Source organism: Hemicordylus capensis, chromosome 1 (assembly GCF_027244095.1).
Source record: "Hemicordylus capensis ecotype Gifberg chromosome 1, rHemCap1.1.pri, whole genome shotgun sequence".
In the NCBI taxonomy this organism is placed as follows: Eukaryota; Metazoa; Chordata; class Lepidosauria; order Squamata; family Cordylidae; genus Hemicordylus; species Hemicordylus capensis.
Genome location: NC_069657.1, coordinates 67,295,387 through 67,308,004, shown reverse-complemented (window position 1 = coordinate 67,308,004; position 12,618 = coordinate 67,295,387). Strand labels below are relative to the sequence as shown.

The 12,618-nt window shown below is 41.5% G+C and overlaps 1 protein-coding gene across 23 annotated transcripts in view; it reads right to left on the bottom strand.

Moving 5' to 3' along the window:
- Positions 1 to 12,618, bottom strand: part of RYR3 (ryanodine receptor 3) — a 644,727-nt gene that overhangs the window by 182,792 nt on the left and 449,317 nt on the right. For all 23 annotated transcript variants that reach the window (XM_053280309.1, XM_053280347.1, XM_053280383.1 and 20 more), the window contains 2 exons: positions 4,260 to 4,309; positions 1,528 to 1,588 (listed from right to left, as the gene is read on the bottom strand). In XM_053280309.1, coding sequence (XP_053136284.1) covers positions 1,528 to 1,588; positions 4,260 to 4,309 — 111 coding nt within the window. The remainder of the gene's footprint in view (positions 1 to 1,527; positions 1,589 to 4,259; positions 4,310 to 12,618) is intronic.

Below are 12,618 nucleotides of genomic sequence, written 5' to 3'. Positions count from 1 at the left end.
GGAAAAACCTTAAAGACGCGTAAACTTCAACAATTCACCAAAAATCAGCCCTCTGCCCAAATCCTCTGAAAAAATTCAGGTAGCTTCCTTGCCCCTACCTGGCACTACCACCAACCCCACACTGTTCTAGGCCACCCCTTTGCCCCCGACGTGAAGCTATACATTTGCTGACAACTCCATGCTTCTTTATGGAGAAAAACCTTAAAGACACGTAAACTTCAAAAATCACTTAAAAATCATCCCTTTGCCCAATTCCTTTCAAATAATTCTGATAGCTTCCTTGCCTACCCTAGGAACTACCACCCACCACACTCCACTCTATGACACCCCTTCCCCCACCCCCCAACGTGAAGCTATACATTTGCTGCAATCCTAATTATTCTCTATGAGGAATTCAAAAATACTTTAACAATTCACCAATAATAAGAGGAGTGTCCAATTGCCTTGGGGTTTTGTGGGTGGTAGGCACCCCTGTCTATCTACCACCCACCCCGCTTTTGTGCCCCTAGGTGCTCCACAATAGGGCATATGGACTGGTTCGGGTCCCATTATACTCTATGAGAAAAATAATTAAAAATATTTCAAATATTCATAAAAAATCATAGGGGTGTCTGATTGCTTCGGGGTTTGAGTGGTTGTTGGCACCCATGGGTGCTCCACAATAAGGAATAATGGGCTGGTTCGAGTCCCATTATATCCTATGAGAAAAAAATAAAAATACTTTTCAAAAATTCATAAAAAATCGTACGAGTGTCCGATTGCTTTGGGGTTTGGGTGGCAGGTACCCCTCGGTGCCAGCTACCATCCTACCAATTTTTTGGTGTCTGAACTGGTTCAAATTCGAACAAAACCAGGGGGTGGTTCGAACAAAACCAAAACCGAACCACCCCCTCCTGGTCTGAACCCGGTTCGAATTCGAACCGAACCAGGTGAACCAGTTTTGTGCACAATGCACATCCCTAATGACCAGCAGCAAGGTGGATGGACTTGATTATGACAGCAATGAATGCACCACTAAGAGACCTTAAAGGCCAAGTTGAAGACAGATCATCCTGCAGAGAATCTATCTATGTGGTTGCTAAGAGTCGACACCGACTTGACGGCACTTAATCAATCAATCAATCAATCACGATTCAGTATGAACATTTTCAAAATTTGCATTTTAAATTCATTTTTATGTGATACTATAAAAAACTAAATCTTAAGTCTTATTGAGGAATTTTAAGACAACCGTATCAATTTGCAGAATTCACCATTTTTACACCTTGTTTTCCAAAACCACTCAACAAAACTGTGACTATAACTGGGAATATACTGAGGGGCAGGCTTAAAAATTAGGATAATACATATTTTACATTTTTTCAAGCAGAAGTCTTCACCATCAAATGTGCTGTTTGAAAATAACATTAGAACAAATAATTTTGGCTCTACTCATTCAATCTATTTTCCCCTTCTTTAAAAAAAAAATGCTCTGAGCTACATACTAACAGACACAAGTAGAACACAAGAAAAAATGAGTAAACTCACCTTGTATCTAGTGTTTGAGCTAAGATGTGCAGGCAGCTAACCATTGTAGCAGCATCACTACCTAATAAAAATTAAAGAAAATGTAAATATGCCCATTTAAAACACAACAGCTTAATGTTATGAATTGTTTCTGAAATTAAGTTGCTTGTTACAGTGCACTTGATCTGTGGATTCTTTATATGCCAATGAAATCTGAAATTATTTTAATTTCATTGTTTTCACCCTACAAAATTTATTAGGTTCATGGATAATATGCAGACTCTGGTCCAAAATCCATCATTCCTGCTCACCCTTTGTATATTTCTCCCTATGCACAACTTACTTTGATTTCTATGGCCAACATTCCAAACCAAGAGTTATGCACGGGGAATAGTTCTACATGCATTCAGAGAGGGGCTATTTTGAACAATCCCTCTTTCACTCTGGACCCATATGTGCCTCCCCACAAGGACATATTTTTGGGAGACATAGGTGGCTGCAGTAAGAGAGGGCAATTGCCCCAAACCACTCATCCCCTCTATGCATGTGTGGAAATGTTCAGCACGCACAACTCTTTGTTTAGATGTATGCCTTTGTTTCAAAATCTGCCACGCAAAAAACATCGGGAATGTTAAAAAAAATAATAAAAGTGTCACGTGATGAGATTATGAGTTGTAAGAAGGAAGTATTTTGTACCTCCCAATGGGTGCAAAGAATCTCTAGATTCTACTTGACTATTCTAATGGGTGCTCAAGGTTAGGGATGTGCTCGGAACCGCAGCGGGGCGGTTCAAAGGTGGCGGAGGTTTCCCTTTAAGAGCAGGGGAGGGTGCACTTACCCCTCCTGCTGCTCCCCCCTGCTGGCATCTGTGTTTATTAATGCCCATTGGGGCGGCAGCATACATCCCTGCCACCCCGTTGCCCGAGTCTTCCGGATATGATCAGAATTCGCCAACGTCCCTGCAGGCGCATCAGCGACGTCCAGTCATATCATACACCTTCAAACCAGCGGAACCGCCAGTTCTTTGAACCAGTTTGGAGGCCCATAAATGGCCTCTACACCGGTTCCATGCACATCCCTACTCAAGGTTTCAGGAGAGAAGAATGTGGATTTGCACTTGTTCTCCTTCTCAACTCAGGACTAACCAGGCTAGGAAAGAGGCTCTGGAAATCCTTCTGTGGCCTCTTCCTTCTTCAGCCTCTTATAAGCGGCTCTTCAAACCACAACAATTTCCTGTCCTTCCTCCTATCTTCACACATGTGAGTAGGCCATTATGTCAACTCCTGATTAAGCAGAATGTTGGATCACAGTGCTGGTAGTATGGTGTTCCCCTCCTTCAGCATCAGATAATGGAAAGACACAGCCATTTCCTCTCTTTATACCCAGGCTGCTGCTTTCTCTGAGGTTCACCTCTCATTCAGTGATCTCCTTCACTATTCCCTCCTCACAGGGCATGGGCCCATGGGTGTAGCTATAATTGAGCGAGTAGGTTCAAAGAACCTGGGCCACCCAACTCCTGAGGGGCCCACAGCTCCAACCCTATTTTCTCCATTATCTCCCTCACTCAGAGGGGCTGCCAGAGAGAGGGGTGAACACGGGCCCCCTCTCCCCTAGCTACACCCCTACATGGGCCCCATCCCTGCATCCTGTTGAGATGCAGCTACCACCTGATCCCTCCTCCAGTTTATAAAATAAATTATATTCATTCATAGAATTGTGTCTTTATTCAATTTTGAGGGGAACTATCTCATTTATAGAAAAAAATATTTCAAGGCAAAACAGTATTTAATCCATACAGATGATACCTGATATACTTTTGCAATAACTTGTGCTTGGTGATAATTTAAATTTTTATTTAGATTTTTCAAGAATATGTCAGTCAGTCAGTCTATATTATGGTTTTTGACCAATACCAGAACACCTAAAACAAGAATATGTTTTAATTACAATGTTTCTATTTTACTATGCTCTGGCGACATTTGACACAGCTCCAGTTGCATCGTCTGTTTGCACACTGGGGCATTAGGAGTAGAGATAAAGAAAAAGGTTCTTCTTCTTTATTCCCCCTCTTGTTGCCTCTTTCTTTGCTCTGGCTTTCTCTGATTGGTAGACTGATGTTTTCAGGGGTTTCTCTCTTCCTCCTCCTTCCTCTCTGTTCTGCCTGCAGTCTCCATTAGCCATGAAGCTTCTTTCTCTCCCTCTCTGGACTATGAAGTTAGAAAGCTCAGGGACACAGATGTTTCTATTCAAGGATGTAACCTCCCCAATAAACCTTACTTGCTTTTGAACCTTAAATGTCTGTCTAAAGATACTCTTTAATGGGCTTGTTCTACACACACACACACACACACACACACACACAAATTGGGGTTAACTTAACTTCTCCCTGCCAACACCTTTTCTACTTAAGAAGAGTCATCCTGCTCCGCTTGATTTGCTTTAATATATTATTGCCCACACAATAATCAAGAAACAATAAGAAAAACATTATTATAGTAGCTGAAAATGGATTTTGCAACATGAGCCAATGGAACAACAGAATGTATACAGGGGCATGATAAGAGCAGAGGATTTAAGAGCAGTAGGATGAGACAGCTTTGGGGATTCTTCATTCTTGAAGATATCCTGTTTGGCATTACTAAACATTCAACATTTTCCCACAAACCCCAAAAGATCCTAGGCAGCTCTTACTGAATTGAAAATACATAAACTGCTTTGCATTTACAACTTCATTGAAATCTTTCTTAACTTACCAAAAAGTGAAATCCTATGTCTAACAAGAGCAGCAAGTTTGCAGAAAAGGCTAAAGCAGAAAAGAATTCAAAACAGCAGGGAAAAGATATATGGATTAGATTCATTTAGTTAAAAAATAGTAATATAATAGCAAGGAACAACAGTGAGAATAGTAGATATGAAACAAAGATAGTACATTTACTTGGAATTAAAAACAGTCTGATACTAATTGCATTTTGAAACAAAATGTTCATGGATATGTTTAATATTTAGCAAAAAATAATAATAATTAAAATGTGTTGCAATGCCCACCAGTCCCAATTGCACCCCAGTGCACCCCAAATTACATCTTGGCCCTCTGAGGGCTCTAACACAGCTGTATTCTATCCAAAGTCAGTTTTTTCAACATCTTAATATAAAATTTGGCTGTATGCAGGCTTGCACCAATTTGAGTAAATTTCTCCCCATTAAGCCAAAGCGTAGCCATGAATGGTGGTAACTACCATGCTTCAGAGCAAATCTGGTATCTCCTCTGAGTGTTTTTGAAAAAGATAAGCATTAGGGATTGGAGAAGGTGAACCCATCAACTAAGGGGAAGAAGTTATATACAGGGGAAGTCAACTTTTCCCTTTTGCAGTTCTTGCTTAGAGTGAGTTATGACACAATCCTTTTCATGACCAGAAAGAATGTCCATTCTCCTATAAAAAATCCTTGATTAAAAAAAAATAATGGGAGGATATCCTTCAATAAAATATCAAACAGCATGACCCATAATCCCCATGTGAACACTATCTACACTATCCCATTATTTATTACAATATTTTTCACTTCCATCATAAACTCAAGGCAGTGTTCATGGGCTCTCAGATGTTCACCCAAGCAATAACCAGCTCAGACCTGCTTAGCTTCAGCTATGTGGCTGTATCATGTCCCCTCAGGGACCTGGGACATCTTGTACCATCAGCCTGTAGGATTCTTTGCCCAAATGATGCTTCAGCAGTTGTGAAGACATCTATCTGCTAATGCCAGACTAAGGTAAATGGAGTATTTTGCGCAACTGGTCTTCAGATATAAATTAGTGACAAACTGATACTCAGAGCTATACAGGTTGTTGCCTCTATTACTGAGCATCCAAAATCCTTGAGTATGGCACTATTATACAGACCTTAATCCCACTACTCAGAATTGGTCTGGACATCTTTCCTCCTACAAATAACCACTGAAAGACATAAACAGTGAATCTGAAAATAATACTCACTGCTCTCTGTAAATATACATAATTGACCTGTGCATACTCTCTCTTTTGAGTATAATGATTTAAGGCAAAAACAGGAGAGAATGGGTTTCCACATTCTATAAAACATCCTTTCCATGTAGAGATCAGGCTGATGAAAGAACATGTATAGAATGTCTCATGCTCAAGCATCAAAGTTTTCTACTCCATTGGTCTTGAATCTTGTGAAGAATTGGTCTCCTTCCAGTTCATAAATGACACAAATAGGTGCATCCAAGGAAGGCCTGACATATTAATTATGCTGGAGAAATCTCAGTGTTGCTTTCACACACCTTGATCTAGACTGTGTCAGCTCAGTCAGTCAGTCTGGGCATTGTATATGCCCTTCATGTGATCTCTTGAGATGAACATCAGATGACCTCTCCAAAAGGATCTCTCCAAACTGGGTGAGTGGGTGACAAAATGGCAAATGTGGCTCAATGTAAGCAAGTGTCAAGTGATGCATATTGGGGTTAAAAAACCCCCAACAAATTCACATATTTGCTGATTGGATCTGAGCTGTCAGTGTCTGACCAGGAGTGAGATCTTGGGGTCGTGGTTGACAGCTCATTGAAAGTGTCGACCCAGTGCATGGCAGCTATGAAAAAGGCAAATTCCATGCTGGGGATCATTAGGAAGGGGATTGAGAATAAGAATGCTAGTATTATAATGCCTTTATACAAATCTATGGTGCGGCCACATTTGGTGTATTGCATACTATTCTGATCTTAAGGTGGATATTGTAGAACTGGAAAAGGTGCAGAAAAGGTCAACCAAGAGGATCAGTGGCCTGGAACACCTTCCTTATGAATCAAGGCGACAGCATCTGGGGCTCGTTACCTTGGAAAAGCGGCGACTATGGGGAGACATGATCGAGGCATATGAAATTATTATTATTTATTTACACAGTCAGACAGGTGTTATTGACTGGTTTGTTTTATCCAGACATCAAGTCCTTCCCAAGGACCTGAGATGGCTGAATTGTATTGTCAATGTTGTTGCTGTTGTCATAGATATCGTCGAAGAATATAGGTTGTTCCCAGTAAAGTTGCTTTTTGTAATTGGCTGATGGTGATTTCTGTGACCCCTATGGTGTTGAGGTGCTCTTCGAGGACTTTTGAAACTGCACTCAGGGTGCCAGTTACCACTGGGATTATTTTGGTCTTTTTCTGCCACAGCCTTTCAATTTCAGTTTGTAGATCTTTGTATTTTGTGATTTTTTCTATTTCTTTTTCTTCTATTCTGCTATCCCCTGGTATTGCTATGTCAATTATTTTAACTTGTTTTTCTTTCTTCTCGACTACAGTTCCATCTGGTGTATTGTGTGGCAGATGTTTGTCTGTTTGTGGTCGGAAGTCCCATAATATTTTTACATCTTCATTTTCTTCAACTTTTTCAATTTTATGGTCCCACCAATTTTTGGCTACAGATAGCTTGTCTTTTTTGCAGATGTTCCAGTGTATCATCCCTGCTACCTTGTCATGCCTTTGTTTGTAGTCAGTCTGTGCGATCTTTTGACAACAGCTGATTAGGTGGTCCATGGTTTCATCTGCTTCTTTACGAAGGCGGTACTTGCTGTTTGTTGTTGACTTTTTGTCTTTTGCTCTTATTGCATTTGTTCTTAGTGCCTGTTCTTGTGCAGCCAGTATTAAACCCTCTGTTTCTTTCTTCAAGTTGCCATTCTTAAGCCATTGCCAGGTCTTGGTGATGTCTGATTTTCCACTTATATTATTGTTGTAGTAGTAGTAGTAGTTGTTATTTATTATTTACATTTATATCCCGCTCTTCCTCCAAGGAGCCTGGAGCAGTGTACTACATACTTATGTTTCTCCTCACAACAACCCTGTGAAGTAGGTTAGGCTGAGAGAGACTTGACTGGCCCAAAGTCACCCAGCTAGTATCATGGCTGAATGGGGATTTGAACTCGGGTCTCCCCGGTCCTAGCCCAGCACTCTAACCAGTACACCACACTGGACAGAGAAAAAACTGTCCCCCTCTCTCACAACTCTAGAACCAGAGGCCACCCCATGAAACTGAAGGTTGGGAAATTTAGGACTGACAAAAGGAAGTACTTTTTCACACAGTACATAATTAATCTATGGGATTCTCTGCCATAGGATGTGGTGCTGGCCACTAGCTTGGATAGCTTTAAATGGGGCTTAGAAAAATTCACGGAGGACTGGTCTATCAATGGCTACTAGTTTGGTGGCTATAGGCCACCTCAAGTCTCAGAGGCAAGATACCTCTGAATACCAGTTGCAGGGGAGCAACAGCAAGACATAGGGCATGCCCTCACTTCCCAGATGCCTCTGGGAAGACTGCGGGCTTCCCAGAGGCATCTGGTGGGCCACTGTGTGAGACTGGATGCTGGACTAGATAGGCCTTCCAGCAGGGCTGTTCTTATGACCCTTGAAGGCCAACCTGAACAGTAGCTGAGTCTTTCTCTGAAGCATGCAATATCTTGTCTATTTATGAAATGGAGAAAGTCACCATTGACAGGATCTTAAAACAAATGAGGAACGGGGAAAAATCCTTGTGTGTTCTCTTAAGATAATTTCACTCTGTATAGGGGAAAGGGCCTACTGTGTTGTCATGCTTGGCATCACTCCTGTACCCCCATATTTCTTTTGGTCTTGGCCTCCTCCATGTTGTTCAAAGCCTGAATCTCAGTTGGAGGGAAATGCAACAAGTTATTCTAATTTGGGTGAATCCCTGACATCTCAGATAACAGTAGAGTCATGATGGGCCAAAAAGGAAGGAACCATCTCATTATTATAGCTGTCCACAGAATCGGACAGCTTGCAGTTGGTTAGATAAAATATATTAGGCAGAACTAATTCCCACCTGCATCAGCTTCAGAGAGTTTTAAAGAGTGAGCACCTGCAACAATGCCAAGAGCAGTTCAAGGTCTCTGAGCTCATTTTGATAAGAGTCCCAGAATCAGTCTCTGATGAGTCATGCTGGAAATCACTGCCTCCATTCTCCCAAAGCATATTTGCAGGAAGAAGCCTGCATCTGCCCCCTTGTCTTTTGAAATGCTTGAAAAGGACTGGAATCCTCACAATGGGGATTTCTGGTAAATTTCAGAATTCAGTCTGTTGTCAACTATTACTCATACAATTCTATAGAAAAGATAATCAGTGCTGTACCTGTTATAATTTTCCTTTAAAAATACTTTAAAGTTAGCTGAAAACAGCGATCCTGGCAAGAGACTGAAAATGCACCTCATTGGCTGATGAGATTATGACATCATTTTCCTGAGTTTCTCTGGAGCAACTTCAGCTTATTTTGCTGGCTGGCTTTACTATTTTTTCTTCTTCTAAATTTGCTGCCAGCAAGCCCCAAAATTATTAAGGTGAGCAAACTACATGGGGGGGGGGAGAAGGGTTTTTTCCAGTTTTGTTAACAACTATTGAGGAGGTTACAGCTCTGATTTGGCTGGGATACTGCTGGGGTGGGGGAATTGAAGACCCTTTCTCTGATATGGCAGGCCTTTGGTGTTTGAGGTGGCTGCAGCTCTGATTTGGGGGGATACTGGGGTGGCGGTGAGGGATTATTTCTCTGACATCATCTCTAGTGATCCTACTATTGAGTTGGAGTGTGGGGGAGCAGAAGGCAAGCATGGAAGCTGTGTTTCCCGAGTTTCTTCCATCTTCCTAAGGGGAGATGACACTGTGCAGGGAAGGCCAAGAAGATTAAGTTAGGAGCAGAGCAGGAGGAGGCTGGCAAAGAAGTGTTGGGAGAGTAAAGTGCCTTTTACTTGTTGTGGGGTGGCAACCCTGTTCTGATGGTTCTTCAGCTCAAGAGTTATCAGGCAGATCTGTGGCACCACTTAAATTAAGGCAGGGATACCATCCCACAACTACTATCACCCACAACCCCTGCCAAGAAAGATTCTATCTGCCTTGGAATCCCTGCTCTTTAATCCTGAGTGAAAGAAAAAGCCCAGTAATAACTAATAATGGTGCCAATACATGCTGCACAGTGCCTTTTTCTTTCTCCATATAGACCTCCCTCCAATATACCAAGGATTAAGGAGCAGGAAACACAGCTTCCATGCTTGCCTTCTGGTCCTCCGCACCAATCCCATTACCAGGATCACTAGAGATGGTGGTAGAGAAATAATTCCTCACCCCCCTCCAGTATCCCCCCAAATTGGAGCCCCCTTACCACCTCATGTAGTTTGCTCACCTTAATAATTTTTGTGCCTGTTAGTTGACAGAAAGAAGAAGGCAGAGAAAATCCAGTAGAAATAACTGTAGGATATCTGCCCTAGAGAAGAAGAACAGGAGAGTGATTTCATAATCACAGCAGCCAATGAGGTGCATTTTCAGTCTCCACTGTTGCTAGGCTAACTTTGAAGTATATTTTCTTGAAAACTATAGAAGTTACGACAAATCTTGTTCCTCTACCTACTGATTATGTGACTGAATGCAGTTATGGGACTGATACAGAAATGAGAATTAGTAAAATACCACATTCCAAGACTCATCAAATCTTTAAGTGCACTGCTCTAAAGGAACCCCTTTGTTTTGTACACAGTAGCTTTGGAGGTATCCTCTTTCTCTTTCCACATGCACTATAGAGAGATATCCCTTCACTTACATGGGATGATTTGCTATTACTCCCCAATTCCCTGGGATACCTTGCTGTACCCCAGGTTGGTGGACTCTGGCAACCAGTGATCTAAGGCACGCTGCATTCTCCTTGCACCAGTAGCCTCACTGACTCAGACCCCTCCTTCAATAAAAAAAACCTTTGCCTCCTTCCAAAGATGTCAGCTAGCATTCAGAATTAACCTGCAGTTGAGCCTATCCTTCAGTGGAGCAAACACTTCTTGCACATTATTGATGGTGAGTCATTCCACCCTGAGTTCTATCACTGGGTACAGAACATGATAGCGTAAACAGGAAGGTGTCTAAGAGAAAATATGGTACATATAAGGAAAAATAAAAGTACCAACAGCCTTGCACCTCTTCAAGACTGATTTGTGCCCACCACAATAACAAAGGGGACAACAAATGATCAGCATAAGCAGCCTCATTGTTTCCATGATTACAGTCCACCTACCTTTTAATGTAGCCTGTCTGATCAACTGGCCAAGATCCAGAAGCAAATGAATTGCTGATAGAGGGTCAGAGAATTGGATTGGCAAATTCCCAATCTGAGACAGGTGCAGGCTTTATTCAAAAGGGCAATAAAGTGGACTCTGAGCTCTCCCTTTCAGAGTCTGAACTGCGAGAGGGAGCTGTGAAGAACGTCTCAACTGAACCACCCTCTTCCAGACTTTTAAATGTAATACTTAATAAAGCTCCCAACATACTGGAACTAAGCTATCCACCTTCTTCTGTAGAAAGTCAGTATAAAGGTATGGGCTAATGAAGTCTTCCCTAGGGCTTTAGTTAGAGTGATTAAAGGAGAGTGGGGCCATTTTGGTTCTGCAAAGGCTATTCCAAATATAGCCAAGAGGTTGTAATCCCTACCCCAAGATATTATAAAGACATCAAAGATTGCACTTGTAGCACTAATTAATCTGTATCAGCATTAATTTTGTGGGGTTTTCTCCCTAAGGATGGAGATGAGCTAAGAGAATAAGGAAAAAGGAAAACTGAATAATACCAAGAAAGGTTCATGAGGACTATTGCCGTAGCAATCAGGTGAGATGAAAGTTTCAAAATTTCTTCTGTATGTGGAAGCAGTCTACCACTTACCAATGATTGTTGAAGAAAATTCAAATAGATTATGCCCTGGAACTAAAATCTCTCCCATATGACAGACACAGCAGAGAATATACTAGAACAGGTGAGAAAGTAATCTAACTGTAAGCATCCTGAGTACAATGCAGTGATTAGCAGAAGACTGCATCTATTTGTCAAGAATAAATCCTGGAGACTGAATTTATCTCTCTCTCTCTCTTTTTAGACTACTTTCCTTAAGGAAAGTAAACTTATGAGATCACCCAGCTTTGAGTGAGTGAGTGTGCAACTTTGCAATGCGTGGACTGATTTGAACCATATTTGGTTCAGAGGTAGGGATGCATAGGGCCACCTCAATGGCATAAGTTGTGATGTCATCCATCCCAGTTCAAGAAGGCGGACACATAGAAGTCTGAGGCACAAGTGGGCTAATTTGTGAACCACGTGAACAATTTGAATCAAATTTAGTAGTTGTAGGGACACCTAAATGGCATAGTTTATGATGATGTGATCCACCCTACTTCAAATTGGCAGATACATGAATGTTTGAGGCACAAATGGGCTAACTTGCGAACTACCGAACTGATTTGAACTAAACTTGGTACAGTTGTAGGAACACATAGAGACATCTCTATGGCATACCTTCCGATTATGTCATGCACCCCAATTCAAGATGGTGGATGCATTAATATTTGAGGTGGAAGTGGGAACTGATTTGAACCAAATGTAGTCTAGTTGGAAGGATGTTTGAGGCTCAAGTGGGCTAACTTCTAAAAACAGTAATTAAAATTTAATATTATAGTGAATGGAATGCAGACAGATTAATTACCAGAATTTCTTGTTTTTATTGGGTTACTAGCTTGGTGGATTGTGGTAATGTTAAAGATTTAATTTATCGAACCACCCTGAGCTATTCTGTAAGGGCGGTCTAGAAATTGAACAAATAATAAATAATAATCTTGATCTGAAGAAAACATTTGGCAAAATTCTCAGTGATATCTTGGTTAGCATATTGGTCAAATGTGAGCTAGATGATAATACCAGGACCACATTTGAGCACTGTAAGATATTCCCCTTAGGGGATGGATCCACTCAGGGAAGAGCAGAAAGTTTCAAGTTCCCTCCCTGGCTTCTCCAAGACAGGGCTGAGAGAGATTCCTGCCTGCAACCTTGGAGAAGCCACTGCCAGTCTGTGTAGACAATACTGAGCTAGATAGACCAATGGTCTGACTCAGTATATGGCAGCTTCCTATGTTCCTATGGATTCACAAGTAGTTGGGACACTGTTTTCAAAAAGTGCTCATCAGTGGCTCCTCAAGAAACTGGAGGCGGTTTTTGAGTGGGATGCTGCAGGGCTTTGTTCTTAACATTTTTACTAGTGACTTAGATGAAGGAGGTCGAGGAAATCCT